Consider the following 21,107-nt stretch of genomic DNA (forward strand, 5'->3'; position numbering starts at 1 on the left):
AGCCTCCTGGGGGCCGGGCCCCCCACTCCCCCACCTCGATGGGCTCAGAGCAGGGCCTCTCTCCCTCCACTCAACTTAGGAGGGAACAGTGAGGTTGGGAGCCCGGTGCGGGGTGCAGGGTGCCCGGTGCGGGGTGCAGGGGCCTCCGTGTGGGGAGTGAGTGGTGGCTGGCGGACAGGCACCTCCAAGGGCTGGGAGCATGGACGTGGCTCAGTGGGGGCGTCTGGTGGGCCTGTGCTGGGTGAACCCCAAGTCCTGGCATTTATGTGTCCCCCTTGCCTTTCCCAGGAATCAAGATGATTACCAACTGGTTCGGAAACTTGGTCGGGGGAAGTATAGTGAAGTGTTTGAGGCCATTAACATCACCAACAATGAGAGAGTGGTGGTAAAAATTCTCAAGGTGAGTGTCTGACCAAGTGGCATTGCCACCCCCCTGCCCCCCCCACACACAGGTCAGAAGGAGCCAGACTCCCTGGCCGCATTCTAGAGGGAGCAGTCCCAGCTCTCACCGTCTATCGCTGGGGTCTGATGTCCCCCCAATTCCTTCTCCCACCCCATTTTTTTGGGAGAAAAGATGCAGGCCTGTTTCAAAGTTAATAAGCATGATCGTTCAGGAGCATCCTTGTTTTGAAATGTAATTACGCCCCCCCCCCCCCCCCCCCCCCCCGAAAATCCCAGAGCTCCATTTGGTACAAAATAAATGCGTATTCAGAAGAAAGGGAAGCCTGATGAGGGAGATCCCACCATTCCAGGGGCTCCTTGGCTGTTCCTTACTCTTGGTGGCTCTAAGTTATTCCAGAAGGAAAGTTGGGAAAACTGGCAGCAGCTTCAGAGATGAGGTTTGCAGCCTAAACGGAGGGAAATGCCTCCGAGGACGATCGCTTGTTTCTCCTTTGGGGATAAAAGTTCAGGTGGGGTGGATGGAGCGAGCCCGCTGCCCTCATTGTGTCATTGTGTTTATTTTATTTTATTATTTTATCAGCTGGTAATGGGAGCAATAGATGAGTACTCGCTAACATAGTCATTGGAACAGCACAGTCTGGGTTTGGCTTAGCAGCCTAAGTTTGACCTTTTGTCATCTCTCGGTGACAAAAGGTCTTGTGAGCATGAAGAGTTGGCTAAATTCTCCTTTCGGTAACTGATGGTGTCGCTTTCACCGTTTTAGAGAACTGAGAAGTCATTCCTGGAATGGGTGAGGGGTCCTCCTCATTGCCAGATCACGCAGTGTGTGTGCGTGGAATTTGGTGACGTTTTGAGAAGACTATAGAGTAGTTCATCTCAGCACTTTTACAGACGCACAATGTCCATGTGGCCATTCTGCAGAGGCTCTGAGTAAGAATATGGGGTTAAGTTTTGTGTCTGAAGGACAGCGTTAGGGCGCCTGTGTCCTTGTTTAGTGTGAGGGGGTCAGGCTTACACTCTGAAAATCACCTTCCAGAAAAGTGATCGACTCCTAGGACCCTCCTAGCGCGGTGATGAGGCCTTGGAAGGAAATGAGCAGTTGTCCGTGCTGTCAGAAACGGGGTGAGAGGGAGAAGAGAAGTTGATGTTTGAAGATGTGGAGTTTGCCTCCCCTCCTCCCTAAATGGGAATTGCACCTACAAAGTCACATGGCCTTTTTTTTTTCACAAGTACAAATATTTAAAGAAAGGTTCCTTCCCCAGAGGTCACCTGGGGAAGCCGCACAGTTTTCTCCTCTGTAATGAGCGTAAATGTTTTGAATGTAAGCTACTTAGAATCTTTCTAGGAAGTAAGCAAGACATAAGTTGAAATTAGGAATATCCATATTCCACTGCTGTGCATTCAGAAAGATGAATTGCTTACTCGAAAGCAAATCCGGAAAAACGTCTAAACTTTTTTTTCTTTAATATAATTTTTATTAATTTCAGAGAGGGAGAGAGAGAGAGAAACATCAGTGATGAGAGAGAATTATTGATCAGCTGCCTCCTGCACGCCCTCGCCTGGGGATCGAGCCTACAACCTGGGTATGTGCCTGACCGGGAATCCTGGTTCATAGGTCGACACTCAACCACTGAGCCACTCCGGCCGGGCAACGTCTAAACTTTTGAGTGAGGGCAGCATTTTTCAAATGAGTGCAACTTCCTGCGTTTTTTGTTTTTGAAAGGAACAGCATTCACGTATACGCATAAGTAACAGTATGTTCATCTAGGTTACCCTTCAGTCACAGTTTTAGAGGACTTGATAGGGTCAGTGGCTGATAGTTGTCCCCTGTTGGGAGAATTTGCACTATGCATTGTTTAGGGAACCCAACATGGAAGCTGAAGCTTTTTTTTTTTTTTTTAAATATATTTTATTGATTTTTTTTTACAGAGAGGAAGGGAGAGGGATAGAGAGTTAGAAACATCGATGAGAGAGAAACATCGATCAGCTGCCTCCTGTGCACCCCCCACTGGTGGGGATGTGGAAACCAAGGCACATGCCCTTGACCGGAATCGAACCTGGGACCCTTCAGTCCACAGGCCGACGCTCTATCCACTGAACCAAACCGGTCAGGGCGCGAAGCTTATTTTTACGGAGAGAAACCGAAGCACAAAGAAGAACTCCTCTAACATCACTGTGTTGAACTGACCCTTAGCCAGAACTCTTGTTTCCTATTTCTTCCTGTCTCTTACTGCTCGTTTTAGCATTGTGAGTCCCAGTGTTCTGGAATAAGACAGGAGGCCCCTTGGAGCTCTAGTTAGTGAAGTATTGTTTCTTGTTTCTTCTCGATGCAAGTTCTTTTCAGGGAGCAGCAGAAACCACCTTTCTTCCTCTGGTGAAAACTTCGTTCACTTCTTTAATGTTTTTCAAAGCGCTGTGGCATTTCTATCCAGATTTTTATTTGAAGGATAGGGTGAGAAACTACTGACAGTGTTATTGTGGTTTTCTCATGGTTCTGACAGGCTGGATTAAAGTAGACTTAAAAAAATATATATTTTTAAAGAGTAGTGCATTTATCCAAAGTTGTGCTCCTCTACTCAGAGAAGTGGGAAAAAAATTTTTTTAATCCTCACCCGAGGATATTTTTCCATTGATTTTCAGAGAGCGTGGAAGAGAGAAGGAAAGACAGAGAAATATCAATGTGAGAGAAACACATCGATTGGTTGCCTCCTGCACGCGCCCAACCAGGGCATGGGCTGGGGGAGGGCCTGCATCCTATGTACGTGCCCTTGACCAGAATCGAACCGGGACCCTTCGGTCCACAGGCCGACACTCTATTCACGGGACCAGACTGGCTCGGGCAAGAAGTTGAAGTTTTGACTAATAACTATTGTTGTGTTTGGTTATAGGGAATTAGGTCCTTAACAGAGTACCAGCTGCTCATAATTGGGAGAAATCTAGAAAAAGCTTCCTCTTCATGTAGGCCTAGTATATTTTAGCTGCAGTATATGAGAATGGCTGGATGATGAATGCCCACAGGAATTTTATATCGTTTAATTTGCATCAGTAGTAGATTTCTAAGTGTTTTATTGATCTAAACAAATTGGTTATTAAGAGGCTTTAGGAACTTAGAAATTGGTGAGCAGCCCTGGCCATTGTGGCTCAGTTGGTGGGGCGTTGTCCGGTGCACCAAAGGGTTTCTGGTTCGATTCCCAGTCGATCAGTGTTTCACTCTCACATCGATGTTTTTCTCTCTCCCTCTCTCTTCCTCACTCTCAAAAAAGAAAAAAAATTTGGCGAGCACAATTTTATCGTCTATCCTGAAGTGAAATTCTGAGGCACATACACTTTTTTTTTTAAGAAAGAGAGAAGCATTGATTTGTTGTTCCACTTACGTATGCATTTATTGGTTGCTTCTTGTATGTGCTCTGACTGGGGATAGAATCCACAACCTTGGTGTATCTGGATGATGCTCTAACCAACTCAGCTACCCGGCCAGGGCTGGTTATATCTTTTTTGACAGAAATTGTTTTGAGGAGAAATGGGGGTGGGAGATCGTAAGGGTTCCCATAGCAGGGCAGAAAGCCACTTTAGTGCCTGAAATTCCATCTTCTGATTCTGAAAAATCCATTTTTCACTTCCTTTGAAGTGCTTCTTAGGAAGGAGTACACAGAGTGAAAAGCATTTGTCCCTTTTGGACAACTTTTAGCATTTTGTGAACACCACTTGTGTGTGCATTTTAGCCCTTCTCGGGGTCCTGGGGACCCTTTAAATTGAACGATTTCCTAATTAGGAGTTAAGAGCTGTACCGTATTTTTAAAAGCAAGACCCAGAGAGAGCATGCTGTGTGCGTAGGGTCAGGTGGTCAGGAGAGGGCACAGCTAGGTTTAGGACTGTGTTCCTCTCCTGGGAGACAGGGGCACAGTTAGGACATTTGCTGGATACTTGACTTGATGTACTGGGAGGATTGACGCACACTCACTAGAAGTCAGAGTACTTGTTGCTGGTGATTTTTGGGGTACCCTTCTGAAAGGAAATACTTGACTTTGGTGGCTGCTGGGTGAAGTGTGGATACAGATGGGGTTCTGATTTGTATCCTCAGCAGCACGTTTAATGCACAAGTGAAATGTTCCTTTACTTTCTTGGTTTGAAGCCTCAGGCCAGTGTTTTTACATTTTTAAATCCATACAGTTCCTCCAAGTCTCATGACCACTTGCCATTTTTTAGTTGATGGTTTATTCCTTTAATATATTAGATTTTTTTGGAGAGTAAACCATGTGTGAAAATAGTATCTTGATATATCTTGATACCCATTTTTATGTATAGAGCATGGATCCGGATGGCTAGTCTCTAGAGCCTACTTTTAGGATCTGCTGCCTCAAAATCAGGGTGGTATAGTGTGAGAAGTGCTAAAAACGGAGGGCAGAAGATGGGGGTTCTAGAAGCAGCTTAACTTACACCCCCTTGACTTTTTTCTCATCTGTAAAATGGGTATGCCTTTCTTGTTTAACTCACAGGGTTGTTGGGAGAATCAAATGAGATCTAGATAAATGGGCAGGTAGATAGAGGAGAGTGTTTAGTAATCTACACAGTCGTTTTCTTTCCTGACAGAGGCTTGGGAAACAAGCTGCCTGGATTCAGATGTTAATGCCAGAACTTAGAAGCTCTGTGTTCTTGAGCCGTTATTTAAACTCTGTGCCTCTGTGTTAAAAATACTCTTCTCAGAGGACTATTAAATGTTTTTGTTTTTTTTTAATCCTCACCCTAGGCTATTTTTTCTATTGATTTTTAGAAAAAGTGGAAGGGAGAGGGAGAGACAGAGAGAGACACATCAATTGATTGCCTCCCGCATGCCCCCAACCAGGGCCAGGAGCCTGCAACCGAGGTATGTGTCCTTGACTGGAATCAAACTCAGGACCCCTTAGTCCACAGGCTGACGCTCTATCCACTGAGCCTAACTGGCTAGGGCAGTACTATTAAATGTTGATTAAAATGTGCTTAACACAGTGCCTGGCACTTATAAAGCAATACAAATAATAACAATATGCCAGTTGGGGCAAGTGAATGTTTTTAGGGGACAGAACCAGTAGTAGAAAGGACTACCATTCTTGCGATGAGATTCAAAAGGCCTGCTGTATGCATCACTTTTTTAAATTAAAAAAAAATTAAATCCTGAGAATAAACAGTTAGCCTCAAGGAGCTGATAATGTAATTGGAAAGATGAGACTTGAAAGATTAGGGGGAAAGTTGCTGTGAAGAAATAACATTGCTCAGATAGTGTTTACATTTAGTTCAGTTCCAGCAGATTTTAGAGATGCTACCAAGATGAAGTAAATGCCACCATCCAGGCTGAATGTTCTTCCTTACTTTATCCTGCATTCCTGGCAGCCAGTGTTCTTCGTAATTATTTATTGCAGATGATGAAATTTGTAACTTAGTGGGGCAATTGTGGCTTTGGTAATGGAATAAAAGTAAATCCAGATTTGAAAGTTTTGAGCTGTAGTCCTGTCTGTCTTGAATTATCAATTAATTTGAGATGTAAAGAAGTTAAAATGGAACTTTGCCTGTTAGTATTTGCTGGGATTTATTCTTATATCTTTGATGGTAGATGTTAGTTTACATATCCTGTATAATAAAAGGCCAATATGCAAATTGACCAAACAGCAGAACGACCGGCTGCTGACCACCAGGGGGCAGATGCTCGACACAGGAGCTTCCTCCTGGTGGTCAATGCGCTCCCACACAGGGAGTGCCACTCAGCCAGAAGCTAAACCATCAGTCGGACATCCCCAAGGGCACCGTGCCAGTGTGCCCTGCTTCCCCCCCCCCCCCCCTTGCCCCAGTCGGGCCTCTAGTTCAATCATAATTAAATGCTAATAATTGAAATCATTCTCAGATCTGGCTTTTTTTTAAAAAAAAATATTTTTATTCATTTCAGAGAGGTAGGGAGAGATAGACAATAATTAAATGCTAATAATTGAAGTCATTCTCAGATCTGGCTTTTTTAAAAAAAGATTTTTATTCATTTCAGAGAGGTAGGGAGAGATAGAAACATCAATGATGAGAGAGAATCGATCAGCTGCTTCCTACATGCCCCTTCTGGCGATCAAGCCCACAACCCGAGCATGTGCCCTTGACCAGAATCGAACCCAGGACCCTTCAGTCCAAAGGCCAACGCTCTATCCACTGAAACAAACCAGCTAGGGCCTGGCTTTTTTAAAAGTAGCTCTGAGTAACTAAATAGGAGAGATTACTAACTGTCAACTTTTGTGTTTCCAAGTATGCCATTACTAAACTTGTCTTTTGTTTTAAAATTTGGAAGTGTTGGTACATAAGAATAGAGAAAAAGTACCTTAGTCTTGGATTACATCCAACAAGGTTCTGAATAGCTGGGACTCTTCACTGTGTGGGCAGAAACCTGAAAAGGCCCTTACTTCCTTCCTTCCTTCCTTCCTTCCTTCCTTTTATTCTCTCTAGGTGTGTGCCAAAATTCATTTATTTTGAAACTTGATTTAATACTTTATTTCTTTTTAAAAGCTATGTGCCATTTTCTCTACTAGATTTTGAGTAAAAAAACAAATTTTTGTTGTTTGGAAAACGGCTAAGCTGATTCAGTTAGAATCTTTTAAACACATAATCTCGGACTTGTAATACATGAACCTTAGTTGGGAGAGACTTTTTCTAGCCTGCGAGATGAAATGGTGAGATTGTCATGGAAATGTATGTATCTTCTCCACTGGCCGTTCCTGATGGTGAATGAGTGCAAACACTGGTCTAGAGAGTCAGAGCGTCCTCGTTCCTGTAAAATTCATGATCTGTTTTCCTTAGGGTGTGAGGGTCCCCCCCTTATAAATCCTCTCTTTTTCTCTCCAGTTCTGTTTGTAGAATTAAAGTGGTCAGTTTCACTCCCTGAGAGCTCATTGGTTTTGTAGCTTCTGAAGCATCTCCCAGGTTCCGAGGACTATGCTGAGGCTAAAGGGAGTTACCTGGAGTCTGTTCCTGTGGAGACCAGGTGCCCGTGCTCTGGAGGGCACGTCCTGGGCTGTAGGTCACTGCCTTTCGCAATCCCTTGGTCTCTCGTCAGTATGCTAGGACTCCAGCTGTTGCGTGACTCCGCCCTGCTGTCCCCAATCTCTTGTTTGGGAAGTTGTTAGACAGGTGACGTTTGAGCAGCAAAATATGTTTGCATGCTCTGTAAGTTGCCTTTAGACATAATGAAAGATATCTTCATCTTGCCCAGGAACAAGGCGCCTGTCTGACCTGTTGCTGAATAACAGGAGAGCCAAGCAAAGCTTTATATGTGGCACCGTGATAAAAGCAACTCTTTTAATGGGTTACCCCTGTGCAGTCCACTGGTAGAAAAGGAGGGCTTTTGGTGTATACAGGCTTCTGGCTGTGGTTGATTTTTTTATTATTATCTTTAGTCCTCACCTGAGGATATGATGTTGTTAGTTTTAGAGAGAGAGAGAGAAATATCAGTGTGAGAGAGAAATATTGATCGGTTGCCTCCCATATGTGCCCTGTCCAGGAATCGAACCCGTAACCTTTTGTGTACAGCACAACACTCCATCCAACTGAGCCACCCAGCCAGGGCTGTGGTTGTTTTGTACCAGGAATCGAACCCGTAACTTTTTGTGTACAGCACAACACTCCAACCAACTGAGCCACCCAGCCAGGGCTGTGGTTGTTTTGTTTGTTGTTTCCTGTTTCCACTCACACAGATCTGTAATTGCTTTCCTAAAGTGGATAATAAACTGTTGTTTCCTGTTACCACTCCCACAGATCTGTAATTGCTTTCCTAAAGTGGATAATAAAACTAGAATTTTTTTACATTGACTATACTGGTAGCATTGGCAGAATTTATAGATAATGATAACCAGCCTTTAGTTTTCTTTAAACTTTTTGACATAATTTCAGACCTGCAGAAGAGTTGTAAGAATTCCTATATATCTTTCACCCAGATTTCTCAAATGTTAACATTTGCTTTATTCTCTCATGTTCTCTTTCTCTCTCTCTCTCTCTCTCTCTCTCTTTTTGCTTTATTCTTCTCTCATGTTCTCTTTCTCTCTCTCTCTCTCTCACACACACACACACACACACATCTGTGTGTGTGTATATATACTTATTTTACTTCTTTTTTAAAAGTGCTTGAGAGTAAATTGCAGTCATCCCTCCTTTGGTGTGTATTTCCTGAAATCAAGGACAACTTCTTACATAACCCACAGTGCCAGGATCAAAAATCAGAAATTAGCATTGGTATGATGCTGTTAGTGAAACTGTAGTCCCCATTCACATTTGTCAGTTGTCTTTATAATGTTCTTTATATAAAAGAAAATCCCAGATCATGTGTTGCATTCAGTTGTCTTATCTTTTTAGTCGAACAGTTGTTCAGACTACTTATTGTGTAGAATGTCCTTCTGTGGCTTCAAGTTTGAATGCTTCATTTTCCCAAAGTATTGAGCCTCCCTAATTATGAAACTGGGAATAAGGACTAAGATGGCTAAGTGGAGATGGGGAAGGGACACCGTAGCCAGATCTGCTGGGAAGCCTGGCAGAGTGGAGTGGGCATGATCGCTGGCAGCTGCCATGGAAGGATGCAGCGAGATCCAGTCTCTCAGTTGAGCACCGCGTTTATAGGTGTGGCAGATGCTCCGTGTTTCATAATCTGCTCCCTCTCTGTTTGGTTCAAAGCTGTAGCTTAGTGACCAACAATAGATGGAGGTTTCTCTGACATGTGTATTATGTTATATCCTCCCCCTCCACCACCAACACACACACACACACACGCACACGCACACGCACACACACGCACACGGGCTTTTTATATCTTGTTTCATGGCAGATCCACTGGCCTCTGCCTGTGCTGTTGTAACAGTGTCTCAGATGGAATGCCCCTTTTCCTTAGTTATGTTAGTTACGTAGCCACACTAGGGAAATGAAAGCACAGTGGCTTCCAGTGAGACCTGCAGTCAGACTGTCTAGATGGGATTCCTGCCCCCACTCTTTACTACTAGCCGTGTGACCCTTGGGCCACTAGCTCAGCTTGGCTGAATCTACTACATGGGAATTTTGTGAAGATGAAATATGACTTATTACTAACTACAAATTTGAAAATAATAAAGCTGGCATTTATTGGGTGCTTACTATGTGCCAGTGCTCTGCTAAGTGCTTTATAAAACATTGTTGATTGTGATATGCTTATTTTCCTTCTTCAAACACTTTAGCCCCCGTAAGATAAGACGCAACATGTGTGCCCTAGCCGGTTTGGCTCAGTGGACAGAGCGTCGGCCTGTGGACTGAAGGGTCCCAGGTTCGATTCCGGCCAAGGGCACATGCCCGGGTTGTGGGCTTGATTCCCCCCCCAGTAGGGGGCATGCAGGAGGCAGCCAATCAATGATTCTCTCTCGATGTTTCTATCTACCTTCCTCTCTGAAATCAATTAAAAAATATATTAAAAAGAAAAAAGAAGTAATGTGCAATGCCAGTATTTCTGATTAAAGTCTTGAAACTTTCCTGTCGGGCAGATTGAAAGATTAGCAGTAGCAGAGGTTTTCAATCACTGCTGCATCAGATCAGTTTTCTCCTGTTGCTGATCCATCATCTCTTTCTTTGGGAATGGGGTCTGTTGGGAATTTTTACTGGCTCTGTGCTGATTTCAGATCCTAGATATTAAGGAAATGGGAGTGGCGACAGGAAATGGGAGCCAGCAGCTGGGAAACAAGTTTGTAACTTGATGTCAGTGAACTGGTCTTCGCTCCTGGAAGACAAAATTACATGTAACTCGTTGGAAGAGCAGGTGTCTCACCATTTTGTTTAAGTTTTTCCATTTGTGGGTGCATGATATACAGCTGTTCAGAGCTATAACATTTTCCACTTGGCAGTTAACCCAGTAAGCATTTTATTTTTAAAGTATGACATGGTGTTCAAAAATTTTAAGTGCCCTACTTAAAGATTTGACATAAGCTATAAGTCTGTAAATTGTTTAACTTAATCCTATAAGCTCTTATGGGCAGATCCATTTTATCTCTATTTTTTTTCTCTTCTATTTAGACGTGCTTTTGAACATAACCCAGTGTACAAGATAGTGCACTATCTATTTGATTAGCTAATGTCGTTTTAAAGTTCTAATGATTTTCAAGGGAGTCTTACTTCTGATTACTCTTGTGTATTTAAGCCAGTGAAGAAAAAGAAGATAAAACGAGAGGTTAAGATTCTGGAGAACCTTCGTGGTGGAACAAATATCATTAAGCTGATTGACACTGTGAAGGACCCTGTGGTAGGTGCCTGATGGTTGGGGGAGAGGGAGAGAGAGAGTGAGGGTGTGTGTGTGTGTGTGTGTGTGTGTGAGAGAGAGAGAGAGAGAGACCCTAAAATACTGAGAAATATTATATAGTGAGGATGATTGTGTTTGTCTTTTCTACTGAATGATTTTGAAAACCAGAAAAAAAATCATGGTGGCCCAATGTGCAAATAGCCACCACCACTTCCATAGAACCTAACCTGTCTGTTAGATAGGCAAATCCCTGCCCAGGTGTATTACCTCATTATCCTGATTCAGCTTACAGATGTTTGCTGACTACCTCCTTTAAGACCCTGCTTTTCTCCCAGTTTTGAAGCTTATGCCTACCAATCAGCATTATTTTACCTTCTGTTGAAAATCTGGGGTCACAGAAGGAAGAACTGAGAATCTCCACGTGGACACCTGGCGTAGAGAGCTGAGCAGGTCCCGGGCCCACTGACCTTCGAGGAGGCGAGCTTGCTGGTTCTCATGCTGGTCTTGAATTCAGCATCCCCTGTTAGGGGCCACATTGTATATCCAGAAACATCTGAAATATTTTTGTTAAAATGCTTAATTTTGAGCCATTTTAGTAGAGCTGTTTACTTTTTTGTCTCTTCCCGGGAGTGACTTAACCTTAAGTGTTTATGATTAAGGCTGTTTTGGTATCACTTCCCATCCCATTTCTGTTCTTCACCTGCTGTACCTCAAATATGTCCGTTCTCCCATGATAGCTTGTGTTTATTGTCCTTGCTTCTACCGGCTAAAGATATCCTCATAATAATGTGGTAGCTAACATGTGTGTGCCAGCACTGTTCTGAGTGTTTAACTATCTCATCCTGTAATCCTCACAGCAGTCCAGTGGGGGGTAGGTGCCGTTGTCTGCATTGTCACACTGTGCAGATAAGAAAACTGAAGTCTACAGAGGTTAAGTAATTTGCCCAAAATTACACAGGGCTGCTGACCTGAAGAATAAGGGAAGTTTTTTACTTTGGTCCCTGAAAAGACTGAGAAGGGTGGTCATATTCTAGACCCCATCTAATTGGCACAAATATATCCCCGTCTGATCAGCTCAGATTGATTCTGCAGTGACACGGAGCTTGGTGATAGCTATCTCACTGCTTTTGTAATCTGTTACTGAAAGTGTGTGTGTGTGTGTGTGTGTGTGTGTGTGTGTGTGTTACACATACATAACCAGTAATTAAAGTGGACGAAACAACCAGGGAACCCTCTCCCCCACCTGTAGAGAGGTCTGGTGGTGAAACCCTCAGCGCGGGCTGGTGGGGACCCTTTGGCCGGGACAGCCGCTCATCCTGGCAAAGGCCGGTGTGGGTGCACTGTGGCCTGTCGCCTAGGTAACTTTCATCTGCTTCCTTCGGCAAAACTTCCCGGCTGGAAAGATTTCTGGGATGATTGTTTCTTCCTATAATGCTCTTAAGCCCCTGCTTTTCTCCCAGTTTCGAAAGCTTATTACTGCCAATTCGCATTATTTTACCTCACTTAAGTAAACTAGACATTTGAAAATCTGTTTACAACAAGGAAATATTGACTATTTTGTATTCATTGCATCAAAGATTATAGTGCTTTAAAAATACTTGAGGAAGTAATTTCACATTGTGGCTTACTGATAATTATAGATAATTTCCTTTCGGATCCTGAAAAGACCTGTGCTAGAGCCCCAAGACCTATGATAATTCTATAAAATGCGTCTGGCTCGCTAAACCAAGATGAAAACATGTCGCTCCTTTCGTAGTTGGCAAACTGAAACCTCGAGAGTATAAATCTTCGCATAACGTGCCAGGCCCGGTGGACAGGTTGGTCAGAGAATGTGCCCCTTTTAAAAACAAACAAAGAAACAAACAACTTTATTATGAAAAATTCCAACCATTTACAAAAGTAAAGTGAGTAGTATCATGCACCTGCCTGCACACCGCACTCAGTTTTAGCACTAAGTCAGCTCCTGGCCAACTTCGTGTCGTCCGTACCCCACCCACTTCCCCACCCTCCCATTGCCCACCATCCTGTTATTTTGAAGCAAATTCCAGGCATAAAATTTCAAGAGGATACTTTCTTGCTAGTCTCTCCCTGGGGGGTGAATCCTTTTCATCTAAGTGGGATTTGAGGATGGGCTGTATGACAGAAGAAACTACATTTATGGTTTGAATATTTAATAATTTATATTTTTTTCTTGCAGTCAAAGACACCAGCTTTGGTATTTGAATATATCAATAATACAGATTTTAAGGTACGTATATACTTTTTCTTTCTGCTTGCGAGGGTTTTGGGGGTGGGTGGTGGCAATAAGAACTGCTGATACTCTAGAACACGAGGGCAGAAAGGTCATTGGTGAGAGCAGGAAATCACACATTGGATTCCTTCTGGCATGACTCCAGGATGCAGACAGTGGTTAGAGCTCTTGCATTTGGTGTAGTTACTCATCACCCTTTGCCTCGCTTGCTCTGGGAACAGCTGCTGGGCTGGGTCTAAACTAATGCTTCCACTCCTCTTTGAGACGACAGCTTTAGGTAGATGTTACCTTTGATTTTCTTAGGAATCTTACTTACATTGCTGATAGGAAGTGATGAGTGGATGCAAGGCTCGTGAAAAGATGCAATACATTGGATTCAGACTCTCAGATGGTGTGTGTTCATGCACACTGTATACAGAGCAGATGGCGCAGAAAAGCCCTGCCCTGGTTATTTACGTTTCTTTTTTTTTTTTTTTTTTTTTGCATTGCACATTTTATTAAGATACCCGACTCTTAAATTATTTCTTTAACTGGAAGCATCTCTGGAGAGAACATGCACCATCTGTAGACATTTAAAAAGATACTCATTTTCCCTCTCCTGGACTTGAGCGCCCAGCCCCCCAGTTCACCAGCAGGAAGCGCTAAAGCCCCAGCCTTTAAGCAGTCCCTACCCCCTGGGTCCATTCAGGTCCAGGTGCTCCCAGACACCTCGGGGGCTCCTGGGGCATCTGTGCCAGGCAGCCTCATACAGTTCTTATATTTATATTAATGTAGACTATGATGTGTTCTTCAAAAGCAGAGTATTAAGCCGGTTTTTCATGAATTTGTTTTTAGTGTTTTTCAAACACCCCAACCTTAACTCATGTCAAGGTTTGGGGGCCAGGCATGCTGGACATGGTAGAGCACAATATGAAAACCAATATGAGAAGAAAGTTTTTTAAAAATCAAAAGTGGTGTTGATTTTAGGGGCATTAAGAGATTTTTCGGTGATTACAACTCTGCCAGTGAATAAAAGCTTGTGGTTTTGTTGGGATGGAAGTTAGGGACATCAAATCAGCAGTTGAAATATGCTGTCAGGAGTGATGCTTTTGGGTGAAAATAAAAGAACCTTACCCTCGCACTTAATTTTTCTTAGGTAATCACTCTAAAAGTGCTCTAAAGTTAATCAGTGAACAATAAGCACTTATAAAACAATAAGCAAGTTTTATATACAGTGTTGCATTCCTCATATGTAACAAGTTTCCTTGTGACTCCAATAGTGAACTCGCAAAAGTGGGGTATACATTTTTTTCATTAATTTGCTATGAGTGACCCCGGTTTATCAAGGCGTGTGTGTGTGTGTATGTGTGTGTGTTTCTGAAGAAATAAACAGGCTTTCATGAAGCCAAACATCTTTCTAATGCAAACATTTCAAAGCCAATCTTCATGGAGCTTCATATTAAAATCCCTTAGTTTTAAATGCCTCTGCTTCCTAATGAGTTCTTACCAGCTGTCCAGCCACATGTAAAATTTCACTTCAGCATTTGTGTTTGTTGAATTGCCAGGTGGATTTGACAACTGGCAGAAGGTCAGTGTTTAATTCCCTAGAGAAATCTGACTTCTTACAAAGGGGATGTTTGGATGGGATACATTGTCTAGGAGCTTTTTCAAAAAGGATCATGGGATTTTAATGTTTTTAGAGGCTTGCATATCTGAAAACATCTTTATTTTATCCTCCCAACTAACATATTTTCCACAGTATAGAATTCTAGGTTGTAATTAATAATTTTCTCAGCCTTTTGAAGAGATTGTTCTGCTCTTACCACTGTAGCCATTGTGGTTTCATCGTCTGTGATTGTCTCTTGTTTTTCTCTGGAAGCCTGCAGGGTCTCCCTTCCTGCCCAGGCTCTGAAGCTGCCCCGTGACATGCTTTTATATGGGTCGCTTTCATCCTTCGTTCTGGATACTAACTGGGCGTTTTCAGTCTAGAAACTCGTGTCCTTCTGTTTCACAAAAGTATTTTTCATGTTCTTTGATTTTCTTCCCTTCTTTGTTCTCACTTTCTCAAACTCATTCGGATGTTAGACTTCCTATCGTAGAGCTCTGTTTTGTTCTCCGGACCTTTTAAAATAGTATCCTGTTCTTTTATGTTTTATGTAATATCTTCTATTTTCTCACTGAGAAAATGTGTCTTTTCCCCCACATTATGTTTTCTTCATGCCTTTTCTCTGTTTTTCAAATTCTTTTTTTTGGTGAATTTCTATGCTCATACATGTATCTGAAATGTCATGGAGTTTTTGTGTGTGTGTGTGTGTTTTTAATACGTGTTTATTGATTTTAGAAAGAGGAGAAGCAAAAGGGAGAGACAGAAACATCAGTGTAGAGAGAAACATCAACCTTGATCAGCTGCCTCCTGCTGGGGATGGAGCCCACAACCCAGGCATGTGCCCTGACCAGGAATTGAGCTGGTGACCTCTTGGTTCATGGGTCAGTTCAACCATTGAGCCACGCCGGCCGGGCTCCATCTTTCCTGGTCTGTAAACCCCAAGCACTATTTTCGCTACATTTCATGGTTATGGAACTCACTTCTGTATCATTTTCAAAGCAGAAATACAAAGTCCCATCTTGTGGATTTGGGTTTTTCTCTCCAAACTTTACTTTGAACATTTTTAGACCTACTGAAAATTGGAAAGAGTAGCACAGTCAGTACCCTTATGCTACTCGCCTAGATTTACCAGTTAATATTTTGTCACATTTGCAGTTATTTCTCTCCCCCCCGCCCCCGCCACTCCCCTCTTTATCTCTGTCTTTTTGCTGAAGTCATCTTAAAGTAAGTTGCAGACATTGTGTTACTTCACTCCTCAATATGCTAGCACTGGGTGGAGGATATTTTCCTACATGACCACAGTGCACTTAAGAAATTTAATATTTATGCAGTCATGCCACCTAATAGACAGTATAGAGTCCATACTAAAAGGTGTCCCAGCGATTACTGTCCTGGGAATGTCCTTTTCAGCTGTATGGTTGTGAACATATGATCCAGAACCCATTTTTAAAAAATTATTTTATTATTGATTCCTAGTTTGATTGCACTGTGTCCAGAGAACCTGATCCATATAATGTTTATTATTTGGAATCTTTTGATGATTGATGCTTGTGACTTTAGTACATGGACAGTTTTTATATCAAGCTTGGTAATTTAGTTCAGATCTTTTAGGGCCTTATTCATTTTTTCCCTTGATATTTCATTTTATGGTAGAGGTACTGTTTTGGTCGATTTCTCCTGGAAATCATCAGGTATAACACTTCATGTGTGTCAAAGTGATAGTAAAAGATACATGGTAATACTTAGAATGTGTTAGGCCTAAGCACTATATTCAGCTAGTGTTTTTTTGTACTGTATAAAATTGATATTGGATGGAGTAGTTGGAATGCTATGTTGGCAGACCAAGGACATTCATTTACACAGATGTGTGATATAGATACCACATGATACTACCTTCCACAGATAACACCCAGCTAGTAAAATAGTCCATATTCATTTCTGGAAATAATCTTTCCCAGGCCTGTGAGGGGTAGTAAATGCTGTTTTCCCTTTTATGGCCTATTTATTGACTTGAGGTTCAACTTGGCATCATCTCTGGGAGGGATCTCCTTAACTCTCACGGGAGAAGCTGACCTGACACGCAGAGATGGTATCTTCGCCTGGTTTCGTACATACAGGTTGGGGGTGTGCTGGGGAGAACAAAACACTTGAGTGTTGGGCTGCTACGCAGTTGAATCTCCTGAGAAATGGTGCAGAGGTGTTTGTGCCCTTGTGCCTGAGTGCAGCTGGGCCCAACCGGGCCAGCCTCAGTGGGCACCACCGGTATGTGTACTGAAACGTCTGGTTCCATTCTCTGTGGTGCCCGAGCTGGCTGCTGCCTGGGGTTGATGAAATCAGACAGCCTTACTAGGCTGGAGGGAGAGTCACTCTGATTTAAAAGGGGACATTTGAAAAAGAAGTCCTGGTGTTCTTAGAAGTTGTTACATTTGATTTTTAGCAAATCAAAAAAAATTGTTTTGAGCAGGTAATGTATTTGCCTATATCTAAAATACGAACTGGTATGCAGGAAACATCTATTCCCCTGTGCCTCCGTGTCCATCCTTCCCCACCCCCCATATATATGAAACCACTTTTTATTAATCTCATCATTCTTACAGATCTAAGCAAGTGTGAATATGTAGTTTTATTCCCCACCCCTCCCCCTTTATTACACAGACACTGTTCTCTGTTCCTGAAGAGCTTCTCTCTTTATTGCTTGAGTCTTCCAATAAAGGAGAAACAAAACATCCTATATAACAAAGAGCTAATATGCTAATTAGACAAACAGCCGGACCTTCTGGACGAAGCTGAGGCTGTGAGGGCCGAGCCAGACCAAACAGCCGGACGACCTTCTGGACGAAGCTGGGGCTGTCAGGGCCGAGCCCCTTGCATGAATTTCGTGCATCAGGCCTCTAGTATTTCATAAAGGTGTGCTGATTAATTTCATCAGAAGTGAGTGCTGCTTGGACCGATGGGGAATGAGATCTACTTGGAATTGATGATCAAAAGTAATAATAGAGTTTTGACAAGGGTTCGTGTTTGAATGAACCTGATTCATAAAAACTACTCTGCCTTTTAGAAATTGAAAAATTTCAAAAATCTCCCAGTGGGTGGGTCTTTGGATTATCAATCATGAAAATGTTCATTTGTGAATCAGTTGTTTAACATTTCACTCCGCCTCTCCTTTTTTCTTTTCCCTAAAACATTGATTTAGTTAGTTCTCATCAATATTGCCTATGAAGTGTTCTCTTCCCAGCCTGGTGTTGGTTTGGGAGGAGTGGAGGGTATCGATTTTTTAAGTCTCGCCATTTCCGAATGCTGTAGCAGTTGGTTTTCCTCGTGTTTCTTTCGCGAACAGGCTGTCTTGCCACTGTTTTCCCACATGGGCTGATGCAGTTTTTCAGGGTCTCCTATCCACAGAACTGGGTCTTCTCCACGAAGCAGTCGCCAACCAGTGGTCTGCGGACCGCTGCTGGTCCGTGAGGTCCGGAAGGTTGTCGACCACTGCTCTACAGCCGCAGTGGGGCGGGTTTGTTTGACGTGCGGTTGGACAACTGCGGCTTCATCTCCAAGACAGTGCGATTGTGGGGGTTGAAATCAGGGAGCATTAAACATGTTTTTAAAGGAGCCAAGTTGGAATAAATGGTTTTCTTCCCTGGAATTCCTTTCTTCTTTCTTTGGAAGGCTGAAGGATTAGACCCTCTGTAGTCTGTGTCCCCATTTGTTGCAGGTCAGGGAGTAAAAAGTTCTGGGATTCTTTAGTGACTCATGCTTAAAGTTGACAGAGAATAATGACCAACATTTGGATGACAAGATGTAATGACACTAACATAACTTTGTTTTCTGAAATCTGTTTCAGCAACTTTACCAGATCCTGACAGACTTTGATATCCGGTTTTATATGTATGAACTACTTAAAGTAAGTGGCATCCGTGGACAGTGAATTCTGTTCAGGCTTATTCATTAAGGGGGGAGTTTTTGAGAGAACAGAGAACGAGCAGGATGTTTCTTGATACCCAGAGTACTTGGAGGTTTTGTTTGTTTGTTGTTTTGGGGTGTGTTTTTTTCCTTGAGGCCTCCATCATGGGATCTTTACGTAGAAAGTTCCCAGTGGAACTGACAGAGATGGCCAAGTCCAGGGGCATCATAGCAGAGATTAGAGCCTCCGTCTTCAGAGCTCTTATTGCCCCTGGGTTTCCTTTTGCTGCTTAATCAATATTTACTATTGATTTTACTGCATAAGAAATCACCCAAACTTAGCGACTTTTTACAGATAGTTTATTATTTCTCATAATTCTGTGGGTTGGCTGGGTGAGTCTTTTGGTCTGGGAAAGCTTAACTGGGCCAGTTGGTCACGATGGTCTAGGGTGGTCCAGGATGGCCTCGTTCACGTCTGGATGGCAGCTGGAGTAGCTGAGGCCTCGTCCCCCAGGAGGCTAGTCTGGGCCCTTCCCGTGCAGGTCTAACAGCAAGAGTGTAAGTGCCATGTAAGCACTCTTCTGTGTCATGTTTCTAATTGTTGACCAGAACAAGTCACGTGGCTAAGCCTAGACTCAACGGGTGGGAAGTGGATCCCACCTCTCGATGGGCAGAGCATTGAGGTCACATTGTGGAGGGACGTGCATACCAGGATAGCAGGCATTCCTGGCCATCTCTTTCTTGCCGTCTCTTATAATCCCCTTCTTATATGAGACAACCCAGCCTCTAGCCCTGGCTAGTTAACCTTGACATGCAGGGAGAGTGATGGCTGGACCTTCTAGGAGACTTACTAATCCCAAGACTGAGATTTTCAAGCATTACTGATTGATGGAGAAGTGATCTCTTGTAGTTTGTCTAGGTAAATATTTAGGTAAAGAATTCTAAAAAGGTTTAGGAAATGGAGTGGACCGATGTTTCCTAAGTTTTTTAATGTCATGGAGCACTAAGAATCTAATGAAAACAGTGAAATCACTCCAGAAGTGCCTGTGTAAGTTTTAGGAGGGGTGTGGATCTCAAATTAAGAACCTCTGAAAGAACATAGAAGCTGAGGCCGGTTTGGCTCAGTGGGTGGAGCGTCGGCCTGTGGACTGTGACGGAGGTGTTGGCGTTGTTGAAAAATGCCAAGATGGAGTTTTGATGGAATTGGGAATCATTGCTTGAACAAAATACCAAGAGTTTGAGGTAGGCCAGCACCCCAAAGGTAAGGTTGAAACCCGGCACAGTGGCCCATAGACCAGGTAAGACATCCAGTGACGCAGGTCTTCACAGCTGCTCACCCGGGCGGCGCCCGCTGTCTGGTGTCCTCTCTGTTTTCCAGGGGCAGCAGCGAGGTGGTAGGGGCGTACTTTCTGCTGACGAGGCATGGAACCCCAGATGAAATTGGGAAAACGTCCTTCGTGCTTAGTGGTCAGAAACGACCAGACTTTAAAACTGAAAGAATTCCCCCAAGGAATTTAAAAGCATGCCAGTAGCTCCACAGGGAGTCTGACTAGTAAACTTGGCAAAAGAATTAATCCCCTTTGTGAATTTCCTTTCATCGGGCGAATCTCACATCCCAGGTGTGCGTCCTAATTCATCTGGGCAAAGACTAGGCAAGATAACAGAACCAGCACTCACTAGATGTTCTCTCTGGGGGAGACGGGACAGGGATGGAGAAGAGGCAGCATTTAAACGTTGAAAATGCCAAAACCGGTTTGGCTCAGTGGATAGAGCGTCGGCCTGCGGACTGAAAGGTCCCAGGTTCGATTCCGGTCAAGGGCATGTACCTTGGTTGCGGGCACATCCCCAATAGGAGATGTGCAGGAGGCAGCTGATCGATGTTTCTAGCTCTCTATCTCTCTCCCTTCCTCTCTGTAAAAAATAAATAAAATAAAAAAAATAAATAAATAAACCTTGAAAATGTAGAAACGGGTTGAAGGCTGCCATGATTGCTCGTGACTCACGAGTTGGGCAGAGTTGGGTCTGGTTCAGATTCAGGGAGGTCTGTCCTCAGGAGCCCTGGTCTATCTTAGAGGCACGGCCACGGGAGTCTTGCTACAGCTTTGCTTTAAAACAAAAGAGAAAATCAAATTGAAGTAGAACCTACATAAACGAAGTGACTAAATCTTAAGTGTACAGTTTTTTTGGATTTTACCTAAGTAAAACCTTTACCCAAATCTACACAGAACTATGCTGTCCAGAATAGCTTCGGCCTGCAGGTAGGCATTTAAATTAAGTGAACTTCTTAGCTTTGTTATTCACATTCCACATACCCAGTGGCCTCGTGTGGCTGTGGCTACCGTATTGGACAGTGCGGAGAGAGAGTGTTTCTTCATCGCAGAAGTTCTGTTGGGCAGGGCTGGTGGGGAATGGTATGAAAACCCATAAAGGCTTTCTTGTCCCCCTTCTATTCAGTGTCCCCTTCGCTGAAGATTATAGTCTGTACATACCCAGTGGCCTCGTGTGGCTGTGGTTACCGTATTGGACAGTGCGGAGATAGAGTGTTTCTTCATTGCAGGAAGTTCTGGTGGGGAATGGTATGAAAACCCATAAAGGCTCTCTTGTCCCCTTTCTATTCAGTGTCCCCTTCGCTGAAGATTATAGTCTGACCTCTACCACTATAGTTTTTTTTTTTTTAAATATATTTTATTGATTTTTTTACAGAGAGGAAGGGAGAGAGA

General features: G+C 43.3%; 1 protein-coding gene across 1 annotated transcript in view; it reads left to right on the top strand.

Annotated features, from left to right (window-relative positions):
- Positions 1-199: 199 nt before the first annotated feature.
- Positions 200-21,107, top strand: part of CSNK2A2 (casein kinase 2, alpha prime polypeptide) — a 35,101-nt gene continuing 14,193 nt past the window's right edge. Inside the window, exons 1-4 of the mRNA XM_014545515.1 lie at positions 200-400; positions 10,556-10,657; positions 12,852-12,902; positions 18,329-18,388. Of these exons, the coding sequence (XP_014401001.1) occupies positions 200-400; positions 10,556-10,657; positions 12,852-12,902; positions 18,329-18,388 (414 nt within the window). The remainder of the gene's footprint in view (positions 401-10,555; positions 10,658-12,851; positions 12,903-18,328; positions 18,389-21,107) is intronic.

This window comes from Myotis brandtii, unplaced genomic scaffold (genome assembly GCF_000412655.1).
Source record: "Myotis brandtii unplaced genomic scaffold, ASM41265v1 scaffold411, whole genome shotgun sequence".
NCBI classification, from domain to species: Eukaryota; Metazoa; Chordata; class Mammalia; order Chiroptera; family Vespertilionidae; genus Myotis; species Myotis brandtii.